This window comes from Garra rufa, chromosome 12 (assembly GCF_049309525.1).
Source record: "Garra rufa chromosome 12, GarRuf1.0, whole genome shotgun sequence".
Lineage (NCBI taxonomy): Eukaryota > Metazoa > Chordata > Actinopteri > Cypriniformes > Cyprinidae > Garra > Garra rufa.
The window spans coordinates 40,197,132-40,209,756 of NC_133372.1; the positions used below are offsets into that span (position 1 = coordinate 40,197,132).

At 33.3% G+C, this 12,625-nt stretch overlaps 1 protein-coding gene across 1 annotated transcript; it reads left to right on the plus strand.

The window, feature by feature from the left end:
• Positions 1-1,682: 1,682 nt before the first annotated feature.
• On the plus strand, positions 1,683-10,200 carry LOC141346720 (cytochrome c1, heme protein, mitochondrial-like). Its single transcript, XM_073851659.1, has 7 exons — positions 1,683-1,811; positions 3,459-3,649; positions 6,369-6,495; positions 6,754-6,911; positions 7,125-7,285; positions 9,462-9,562; positions 9,708-10,200. The coding sequence occupies exons 1-7, from the start codon at positions 1,683-1,685 to the stop codon at positions 9,810-9,812; spliced, it is 972 nt and encodes a 323-aa protein (XP_073707760.1). The 3' UTR covers positions 9,813-10,200.
• Positions 10,201-12,625: the final 2,425 nt, after the last annotated feature.

Genomic DNA, 12,625 nt, shown 5'->3' on the forward strand with positions numbered 1-12,625 from the left:
TCTTATATGCGTGACCCCACACCTCCACACAGTAAATAATGTAAGGAACTATGAGTACACAATACAGTATATATAAAGTACTTTCATTCAAAATATGTTTTAATCTGTTTAATATTGCAACTGATTTGGACATCTTTGTTCTTACATGTTTAATATGTGATTTCCAACATAATTTATGATCAATTATAACACCCAAAAACTTATTTTCGTACACTCTTTCTATTTCCTCGTTGTTAATCATTAGTTTCACTTTATTATTACTTTGTCGATTACTGAATATTATAAACTTTGTTTTACTTAAATTCAGTGAAAGTCTATTATTGTCAAACCATTTTTTGAAAACCCTCAATTCTATTTCCACTGTATTTAGAAGCTGTTCCAAACTTTTCCCAGAACAATATAAATTAGTATCATCAGCAAACAAAACCATTTTTAATACTTTAGACACTTTACAAATATCATTTATGTACAGTACAAACAACTTAGGGCCTAACACCGATCCTTGCGGAACACCACAAGTAACTTTCATTAAATCTGATTTAGCATTATTAATTTGTACAAATTGGTATCTTTCATTGAGGTAACTTTTTATCCAAGCAAAAGCATTCCCTCTTATACCATATCTCTCCAGTTTCATCATTAATAATCCATAATCAATGGTGTCAAAAGCTTTTTTTAAATCTAGGAACACCCCCACAGTATATTCATTATTGTCCATTGAAGAAGAAATCTCTTCTACCAGTTCCATCACAGCCATTGAAGTCGACCTGTTTGTTCTAAAACCATACTGCTGATCACTCAATAATTTGTGTTTATCAATAAAATTATCAAGCCTACGCACAAAGATTTTCTCTAAGATTTTCGAGAACTGGGAAAGAAGAGAAATTGGTCTGTAGTTGGAAAAACAATGGCGATCTCCATTTTTAAAAATAGGAATAACTTTAGCTATTTTCATATTACTTGGGAATATACCTGTTAAAAAAGACTGATTGCAAATGTATGTAAATGGTTTTACTATATATTCTATGATACTTTTTATTAACGACATGTCAATATCATTACAATCAGTGGAATATTTATTCTTACAATTGTTAACAATATCGAGTATTTCATTTTCGTCAACTCCCCTTATAAAATAATATCAAAACACACTTATCATGGTAATACCCTCACTTTACCATGGTAAAATGTACACCTTGCTAGCAAATATATTAAAGGCAGCGTTGTCAACAAACGACAAAGGCCTCAAGTTCAAACCCAAGTAATTAATGAACTAAAGTAGCCAAGTTTGTCACTGGATGTATATTTGGCGTGAGGCGCATTTTGTGTTAAGATTTGGTTACCTTGAGCAAATATGTAGTATTTTCATCGTCCATCCAACATTTATGGCAGGTGTCGAATCTAGGTTGTGGTTTTTGTTTCTCCCATCACTGCGTTTCACACCTTTTTGTATACAGCTAAACACACCTCCAACCTTCAGATGGCGCTATATAAAACAAAATAAACTCTCGCGTCAAAATAACGCTGTTAAAATAAAACACCGCTTCACTTGACCCAAATAAAAACACGTTTCTCTAACCAAATTACATATATTCTTAGTTATTATAAAATATGATGTTTAATTGCGTAATCTGTAAGTTTTATAAGACCTTGTGTAATTTTTCAGGGAAGGGAGGGGCTGTATGGCTTTCATCCGGTGGAAGCGTCTTTCTATCCGCAGAGTCAAGAACATGGCGGCGCTCCGTGTGGTCGTGTTCTCCGGCACCGGGAGAACCCTCCTGAACACATCCAAATCCATTCATCCTTCACGGGTATGGGCACATATTGTGTTTACTTTTTTTATCTGCCCAATTTTTTAATTCTGGAGTGTAATATATCTAAATATAAGCCTTTTCTCATTGGCAAATCCCGGCGTCTCTTACAGTGTATTACCTACAGCAAGGTCACAGCAGCTGTGGCTCTTATTACATTCGCATCATGATATTTGTGGTTTTATTTTGGTGTCATAACACATTAGGTATTTAATAAGGAGTGTTATTTGTAATAAAACATTTATATTTGATTTAAAAAGCACTTTGGAGTCTAATAATTGATGCGAGCTGCCATGTCTTGGGTTTATCCTGGGGGTGACATCACTGGTCTTTGACATCCAAGGCTTATAATACATTATTAATTTTTTGTAGTTTTAACAGAACATGTCAACCGTTTCTGTTTGTTTGGCATATGCTGTTTTTTATAGTTATGTATTAGCATAAGTCAAATGTTAAATTCAAAAGTGAACATGAATGTCATAATGTCAAGTACTTGTTTTAATTAAAGCAACTTTTGAGCTGGCATAAATTTCAAGTTTGCGTATAACCTGATGATCAATGACATATAGCATGATTTTAGAATTTTACCAATGTTATTTTTTTCGTCTGTCTGTGTTTTCCACAAAGAAATTTGCTTGCTATGATTAGTGACCTAGATAACATGCATATTTCTCAATAATTTTATATATTGATGGCTCTTGTGTTAAAATGTAAAGACTCCTAAAACTTAATTTACAGGTTTTGATTTTAAATGTGGTCCCAAACCTTTGGACTCAACTGTGTTTGTAATTAAAGTGAATGGAGATTAATGTATTTGTAAGGTGTTTAAATGGGCATTTAAGGTCAAACTTCATTTAAGGTCCTTCATTGGTGCAAAATTTATCATTTAAGTAATGGGTCAAAGGCATTGTCCACAGCAAAAGAAATTTACAAAAGTGATTGTATGTCCATAGAAAGCACATTAAATGTAAGTAAAGTGTCTACTTTTAAGGTTTTGGAGAATAAAATGTCAATTTAGTTGAAATAATGTTACATTGTCTTTTAGTGTAACACAATATTTATGTAAAAATTCTAAAAACATGCTTATTCTGACTTACTGACGTACATATTAAAATATATAAACGAATAAGGGAGCATAGTACATTTTATTGTGTTTTAAATCAATAAAATGTTTTGTCAGTAAAAAATCTTAATGGCAAATGGGCACATTTTAAAAATGTAGAATAGCAACTAATTAGTATTTGGGGTGAAAGTAATTCATCTTTTAATATGTCATAAATTTTGTTTTGTTGTAAAGATGCATGACAAGATTGTTACCCTGAATGACACTTTAGTAGGTGTCCTCTGTAAATTAGGGAAATATTTATGATATTTATTTTTTTTGCTCAAAAAACAAAAATGCAGTTGAATTAAACAACTTTTTTATACATTTTTTTTGGAAAAACAACTTAATTAACAGTTTAAAGCAGTATTATTGCAATGTAATAATTTGTCACTTCCTTCACATAATTCATTTGTGACTTATGTCTGTGCATGTTGGGGTGATGCTCATCATGTTTGTGCAATAATCAGCTGCATTTATGCAGAGTTATCCATCAGTTTACTAACTGAAAAATAATCCTAGATAACTTCTGTTTTGTTTTGTAGGCCAACATGTCGTTCGCTAGCCTGCCGAAGGGAAGGAAGATAGCCCTGACCACGATTGGAGTACTGACAACAGGAGGAGCAGGTCTGGCTCTAATGCTGCAGCAGTCAGTCAAGGCCTCTGATTTGGAGCTGCACCCACCGTCATACCCCTGGAGCCACAACGGCTTGCTGTCCTCCCTCGACCATTCTAGGTACCACAGCCCACATCAGAGTACCTTCTTACTAGGACAGGGATAGGCAACATCAGTCCTGCAGAGTTTAGCTCCCTGAAAAAAAAAAAAAAAAAAAAAAAAACTCACCTGCCTGTAGCTTTAGTAATTCTGAAGACCTTGATTAGCTTGTTCAGGTGTGTCTGATTAGGGCTGGAGCTAACCACTGCAGGAAATCAGCACTCCAGGACTGACATTGCCCATCCCTGTACTAGGACATACAAGATAGTCTGAGCGTCTAGTGATGTTATAGTAACAGTACCATAAAGGGGATGCATGGCGTTTTTGCATTATGACAAACAGCACCAAAATTGCAAAAAAATGTACCTCTTAGATCAGTTTGCACCAGTGTTGTATTCGTCGACGATGACGAAATCATTTCGTTGACGCCACTTTTTTCCATGACGATAACGAGACGTTGACGAGATAAAAATGGCTCGTTGATGACTAAAACATGACGAGACGTGTGTGTGTTTTCGTTGACGAGACGAGAATAGACGAAAATGTTAGTGGGTGGTCCGTCAGACGTTTAAAATGCATGACATTTCTGCTTATTGTGTATGCCAATTAAAACCAAAAAATATCTGCCGCTATGGCAAGCCGTTTTAGCATTAAAAACTCTTTGCCATACTAGTATGGCAAGCCGTTTTAGCATTCCATCCTTGTTTGTCTTTTATGTTTTAAAACATTCCTTCATTATTGTAATTATTGGTGAAAATAGCCGATCCGGAAGCTCACATTGTGTTGAACTATAGATCTGCTATTTTCAGAACTTATAAGTGACACTACCCAACAGAAAAATACTTACTGACCTTGACTAAAACTAGACTAAAACCTTTTTGACTTTTCGTCGACTAAAATTGGACTAAAACTATCACATATAGAAGTGACTAAAATGTGACTAAAACTAATAACCATTTTAGTCCAAAAGACTAAGACTAAGACTAAATCTAAGATGGTTGTCAAAAACAACCATCTTAGATTTATGTGGTTTGCACATCTAAAACATAAAGTTTCACTTTGGACTCACACCTCTGGGTACTAAAGTTGTGCTTAATGAAACAGCAAAATTTAAACTGAGACAGAAGAAAATATTTGAACTTTTTTTTTTTAAAGCTTTTTTTCCAGAAGTCATATTTCTATGGCCTTAACTGTCACCCCCCATTTTTTATAATAGGCATGAAAGTGCACTATCCAAACTTCAATTGTTGTAATTCATGAACACTTTGGAATACAGATCTAAGGTTGGTCTCTTTTTAAAGTAGACAATGAGCAGATTATTGCAGAAGTGGAATGTTTCCAAAAAAATAAAGTCTCAACAAATTATAGAAGTTTAAATTCACTGTAAATAAAATGCACTGTACAATTTTTATTATATTTTATATAAAATACATATTTTACGTAACAGGTTTTATCCTAAATTTGATATCAAATTGAAGCCACACATCTAAATAAGTTATGTTTCAAATTTGAAGTTGATATGAAAAAAATGAAGGTTCCTGTGAAAGTTTGTTTAGAGTGTTATACCACAAACAGCAACCGGGTGCCATCCAAATGCCATATATATATTTTTTTATGCATCTTTCTGTCACAAAAGTCTCATTTTTATTTATTTTTTTTAAGTTTTCATTCTATCACAAAATAACCAGCAAATATGCAATCCCGAGACTCAGACCTTTCCATAGATGTTTTTTTGTCAAGATTGTAAAAAGTTGTGATTCTAAAAGCCTGTAATGCATTTTGTAATATGAGGAGACAGCCAAACGATTTTGAAGTAGCATTTCCATGGTAAGGCAATGCCCGATTCAAAATGGTTTTCACAGGATGATTCTTGAGCTTCTAAGCTTTCAAATGATAGATAATTTATGATGGTTACTATAACATTTGATAGAAAAAGGACAATGGAAAAAAGAGCACCAAGCGTCCCACAGGTGGGACGGTGACAGTTAAGGATAGCAGACATTCTAATACCTTATAAAGCTTACTGTATCATATTTGATGCACAAATGATTAACATATCAAAACTTTGCTGTGAAACCTGCATGCCATCTGTTGTCTGATTGATAGGTCATACTTTTTTAATAAGTAAAAGGTTTTTTAGTATAATTGTAAAGATGTCTATTGTCAGGTCATGTTACTTGTGATTTTTTTTAATAAAGTAAATGTACAAATACTTTTTATAATGGTAGTAATATTTATAAGAGACTATTTACTAGACTGAAGAAACTTATATTTGTGTATTTATTCATTATATTTTTAGACAAATCATTTTAAAATGACCAATATTGAATATGATGCATTAAGGTTTTGCTTGATACTTTGAGAAATTTGATTTGATTGTGTTGTGACAATCATTATTTAATTATATTGCATTATATGCTTGGTCTCCTACAATAAAAATGACAAAGATTTGATCATACAACAAAGCATAAGTGTTAAATACCATCTTACTGAAACATTAGTGAGAGCTATAGATTGACAACTGATATTTATGTGCATTTTATAAATGTAGTCCGATGTTATAAAATAATTTTGTTTCGTTTGGGTCTCCTCAAGCTCCATATTCTCAATATAGCATATTATATGAGACACAAAAGCCTGATGTATCCAATATAATACTTGACAAAAGTAGAGTACATTTAGTCAAAAGTTCAGTAAAATGTTTAATTAAAAAAAATCTTACAATGGCTTTGTTTTTCAGTATTCGTCGTGGGTATCAGGTATATAAGCAAGTGTGCTCGGCCTGTCACAGCATGGAGTATTTGGCCTTCCGTAACTTGGTGGGAGTGTCGCACACAGAGGCAGAGGTCAAGACCCTGGCTGAAGAGGTCAGTATGATTTTTTTTTTATGTTAACCTGTTTGTTAGGGCACAGCAATACAAAAAAACACCACTTTTGCAACACCCTGGCAATTGTGGTGGCAGATTTCACACAGACAAGCACCACTAACTTTTTCACACAAAATTAAAACACTGAGTGAGAGGGTTGGTTTGGTGATAGATATTCAACTTTATATTGTTGACACATCTATAAGGATGCAAGCATGCTGTGCGCTTTGTCTGTAATGTTAATATGCTGTTATGCAGATTGAAGTTGTGGATGGTCCTGATGAAACTGGGGAGATGTTCACTCGACCAGGAAAACTCTCTGATTACTTCCCCAAACCATATGCAAACCCTGAGGCCGCCCGAGCTGCTAACAACGGTGCTCTGCCCCCTGACCTTAGCTATATTGTCAGTGCCAGGTAACATTACTTTTGACATTATTTTACACTTAAAAAATTGCCACACAAGCATCACTAAAGCTCTGGGATTGAAAACTGTTCTACTACGGGCAATTTATAAGCAAAAATTCATTTTTTTATGATTAAGATTAAACTCAATATTTTCATTGTCACACTTCTGTTTTTCAACAGACATGATCTTATAGTTATAAACTTTTTCTCTCTCTCGCTTAGGCATGGAGGGGAAGATTACATCTTTTCTCTCCTGACGGGTTACTGTGATCCTCCAGCTGGTGTGTCTTTGAGGGAGGGTCTGTATTACAACCCTTATTTCCCTGGCCAGGCCATTGGTATGGCACCACCCATCTACAATGAGGTGCTTGAGTTTGATGATGGTGAGTTTGTTTTGTTTTCCATTATCATTACCCATTTTCAGACAAGAATATGTATTTCTCAGGGCTCTAGACTCATTCCATCCTCTGGTTGCTCTTTTGCGACTAACTGTTGATCACAGGAGCACATAATTTGGTCGCAATTATTTTTTATTTGCTACAACATTAATCAATGCATACTGATGAAATTTTATCATAGTTTATAGTTACATGCAGGACCTAAAACTAACTTTTTGCCACACCTGCCAGTGGCCAGTGATGTAATAATTTACCAGCCATTTTTTTTTTTTTTAACCTGGTCATGATTTTTTTTTTTTTCAGTTATTAATCATGATTAACCACATATTTATATTGTCATAATTTCACATTGAACCTCAAATAATGAGGTAACAAAATAAATACAGTATATTTTAAATTTATTTAAAGGCATCTTTACTAAGTAGTATTAATACCAATACAGCTCCTGGTGTCTCTATTAAATGCATGTTTCCTCAATTTACCTATTAATTATAGCCATTCAAAATTACAGTATACTTGAAAGCCATTATTTTTTTACATTTAATAGGCTCTGAAATATGTAACAACACTATCAATGACAGACTTAGCAGGTTTCGCTTTAAAAGCAGCACGGCCTCTTTAAAAGCTGATGCACATGACGTAGATCTGACACATAACCAACTTTCTTCTGACTCTTTACGGTCATTTAAGAGTTTATAACTAATTTAAGACTATGTTTATGAGGTACTTCGCCAAAACTGCACATTTTGACATTATTGTGTGTGTTTTCATCCATGAAGCGTTACTGTTGCACTGTCTTGTGGTGTAACCCTAGGAATGTATCGTCACTATCCGGGTTATGAAGGATAAAGAAGGGAAAAGTTAATCTTCAGAAATGAAGCAGCAGTATCTTCTCAAGTATAAGTTATTAGAACTGTCTAGAGACAAGCTGGCCATCACATTATCTCTGACCTTATCAGCCCATTTGTATCCTATTATTTGATTCGCTCTTGTCGCTTATGACAGAACAGCTAATCACAATGATCTTGTCTTCAGAAAATATTTTATTAGCGTACATCAGAAACAGCAAATCTCTTTAAAAACTGGCTCATTTGGTGCTTGACAAGTGTTAATTTTAGGCCCTGATTACATCATAACAAAAGTGGTTAACATTCAACCTGTTCTTTTTCATCAGTATTATTTGTGATTTTAATTTTGTGAACAGGAGTTCCTCTTTTGTTATGTTATAAGCCGGGCTTCGGATGCTTTTTCTTTTTCATTTCGAATTTGCAATCTCGTCACATTTTACAGTGAAAGATAATTGTCTGTTTTGCTTGCATTTATACACCTTTCACTTTTTAAGACTAAAACATATGCTTATATATATATATATATATATATATATCTATATCCAAAGCATAATGTGAATTAAACAGCAGAAATAACAAGCTTTTCAAAATAAGAACAAAGAAAAGTAAAACTAAACTGGCTGTCGATGACAGTGCTTGCATGCCTTTTTTCCCCCACAAGAATACCAGCATGTTCACCTTCTCTTTTACTTTACTTTAGCTTGAAAACCAAATCCTCCATCCATCATCATTTCCTCGATATTCGCGTCATTTTTGCTAGGCGCTGAGTGCTGTTTTTTAACTCGCACATTCTCAAAAAATTGTTGCAAGTGCGACCATTTCGGTCACAGTCTAGAGCCCTTTTTCTACTAAGTCAGTCAGTAGATCAATCTTACTAAGTTTGTCATTAAACCCATTTCAATTAATTTCTTTCTTTTTTGCCTGTTTAAATGTTGTGCATTCATTTTAAATGCATTTAGTTCATTTTAGTGGAATAGAAGGAATACAATAAGATTTGTCAGCCCGCTAGTGGCATTCTCATTAATGGTGCTTTTTACTCATGAGTTATATTTCATACTTTCTGAGCTTTGATTATAATTAAATTTTTCCATATAAAGACTGCAAATGACTTTCGTTTTTTTTTTTTTATCATCCCATCTGATTTGATTTACATATAAATTAGCCATTTAGAAAGTGAAATGGCTAAATATAAATGAAGCTTCCACTAGATTAAATGCATTTATGAGGTATTACAGCTAATGGACATGAAGTAGCATATTAAGCATTACATGTCGTAGGACAGAGTTTCGTAATAACTCACTTCTCCTCCATAGGAACCCCTGCCACCATGAGCCAGGTGGCTAAAGATGTCTGTACTTTCCTGAAGTGGGCGGCCGAGCCAGAACATGACCAACGTAAACGTATGGGACTGAAGGTTTGTGTTTTCCTTTCCGTGCAATACCAAATAAGCAAAACACATGCTAAATCTCTGGGATGTTGCTACATCTCTACATTTGTTCTCATTAATGCACCATCACGAAAAAATAGTGCTTATTGTGTTTCTCTAATTCTCTCTGCAGTTGTTGATGGGCGCTTCCATACTTCTTCCCTTGGTCTACTATTTGAAGAGACACAGGTGGTCTGTGATGAAGAGCAGAAAGATCGCCTACAGGCCTCCCAAATAAAGCCAAACTGCTGCCTTCACCAGGCCTTGACACAACATAAAATCCTGATTCACGATTGTCCGATCTTTTTCAGAATGCACAATGCTTCAAGATAAGGTTGCTATCATCAATAACCGCTGGACATCCTTTCAGATAGGTGTCCTTGCTCCTAAATGACTTGGGGGGTGTGGGATCTGAGACAAGCTTTGTGATGTTTTACTGTAAAATAAATATTATCTCCATGAATTATTTGTGGTTGTTTGTAAGGCCTGTGTTCAGAGGCGAAAATCAAAAATACATTTGCAACCTTCTTGTGCTTTGTGAGATCTGTCCTTGCAGTAGGTTCTCTACACATTGTTGTGTAAATATTTAATAAAAGCGGTATACCCTAATGACCTCTTCTAACAAATCTGGTGGTTTTGTGATCTGATTCTTTCGATTTGATCACTGGGATTGATTTTAGTAAGGGATTTTATCCAAAGCAACCTAAAAATGATACTAAAGCCATTCATCAAAAATGACAGTATAATCAGATGTACTGCAGTGGTTAGCATGCCAGCTTTGGACATTTGTGACCCTAAACCACAAATGTTTTAAGTAGCACGGGTATATTTGTAGCAATAGCCAAAAATACATTTAATGTTTTAAAATTATTTTAGATAATTTATCAAATTATCTTTTATGCCAAAAACCATTAGGATATTAAGTAAAGATTATGTTCCATGAAGATATTTATAAATTTCCTACTGTAAATATAGCAACACGTAATATGCATTGCTAAGAACTTCATTTGGATGACTAAGGCAATTTCTCAATATTTTGATTTATTTTGACCCTCAAATTCTAGATATTCAAATAGTTGTATTTTTGCAAAATATTATCCTATCCTAACAAACCATAAATTAATGAAAAGCTTATTTATTCAACATTCAGATGATGTTGACCCTATTGTTTTGTTCAAAGCCGTTTCTGTCATTTCTTAAAGGTTTTAAGTCACCACAGACCAGAATACTACTATATCAATGCCATTTCTTCATAATTATGTAAAAATGTCTTGCTCTAGTTTTTTAGATAAACATGCACAGGCATCACCTTGATCTTCATAGCTGCAGCATTGTTTTAGTATTTTTTAAGAGGGCACTGGGTAAATATTTAGTAAGACATTGCAAGTTAATTGTAAATATCTGAACCTTAAAGCAACATGAGTGTAAAAAGTATACTTGAATTTGACAATATAATATGGCAGAAACTGAAAGAAAAATATTTACAACTTATTCAAACTTAATGTATCCACATGGTTTCACTGTAATGATTAAACAAAAAAACTGAATTAAGAAGGCAATAGAATAAGTATATAATATAGTAGTATATAAAAGAAAGAACTAAATGAAGAAAAAAATTATTTCAATAAAGAAAATATCAGTGTAATTTAATTAAAATGTCATATTTGTTTGTCGAGTAGCTAATCTTTTAGATTAATTTCTGTAAAAAGAGGTGAGATTTAGATTTGACATTTAGCATACATTGGATTTGTTGAAGGTTACCATGTGGAAAATAAAAGTTCCTCAGAAATCCTAATTAATGATCTTTTTTTATCATTAGTAAATATTCATGTATCTTCAAGGTTAAGTCTACATTTGTAACTTCGGGCAAATTAATAACCTTACAACAAAATCAGATTACACTAACAAAATAAATCAATTAAGCACCACAAAATGTGCATTTATTATCAATACAGTATCTATATATTTAATTAAAGCCGTGTTACCTGATTATATGTGACCGTGGACCACAAAACCAGTCTTAAGTCGCTGGGGTTTATTTGTAGCAATAGCCAAAAATACATTGAATGGGTCAAAATTATTTCTTTTATGCCAAAAATCATTAGGGAATTAAGTAAAGGTCATGATCCATGAAGATTTTTTGTTAAATTCCTACTACAAATATATCAAAATGTAATTTTTGATTAGTAATATGCATTGTTAAGAACTTAATTTGGAGAACTTTAAAGGTGATTTTCTCAGTATTTAGATTTTTTTGCACCCTCAGATTCCAGATTTTCAAATAGATATATCTCGGCCAAATATTGTCCTATCCCAACAAACCATACATCATTAGAAAGCTTATTTATTAAGCTTTCATATTATGTATACACCTCAGTTTTGTAAAATGTAACCTTATGACTGGTTTTGTGGACCATAAAACCAGTCTTAAGTAGCATAGATATATTTGTAGCAATAGGCAAAAATACATTGTATCAAACTGAGTCAAACTTAGCCTCAATTTTTCTTTTATGGCCAAACAAATAAGGATATTAAGTAAAAACCATGTTCCATCAAGATATTTAGTAAATTTATCAAATACTACCGTAAATATATCATGCATTGCTAAGAACTTCATTTGGGCAAACTTAAAGCAATTTATAGCAATTTTCTTGATATTTAGATTTTTGCACCCTTGTTTTCCAGATTTTCAAACAGTTGTATCTCGGCCAAATCTTTTCCTATTCAAACCTATCCTAAAAGCTTAATTATTAAGTTTTCAGATAATGTATAAATCTCAATTTAAAAACAAAATGACCATTATGAGGTCTTAGCACAAATCTAAAACGTATTTTTTATCAATATTTACATGGGTGAGTAAGTTATATAAAATACTATATTAAAACCCATGGTTAAGTATAAAACACATTTGAATAGTATTGTTTTTATATAAAGAAATAAATAAAGTAGTTTTCATAGTGCAGATATTTCAGAAATCTGCCACTAGAGGGTCAACGCAGCAGAGACGCTCCAGCTACGCGGTGGAATCTGATTGGCTGAGAGAATTCCATC

Coding starts and splice junctions, on each gene's coding strand:
- LOC141346720 (XM_073851659.1), top strand. CDS start 1,683: ATGGCTTTCATCCGGTGGAAGCGTCTTTCTATCCGCAGAGTCAAGAAC. Junction 1,812..3,458: donor AATCCATTCATCCTTCACGG/GTATGGGCACAT, acceptor TTTGTTTTGTAG/GCCAACATGTCGTTCGCTAG. Junction 6,912..7,124: donor AGCTATATTGTCAGTGCCAG/GTAACATTACTT, acceptor TCTCTCGCTTAG/GCATGGAGGGGAAGATTACA.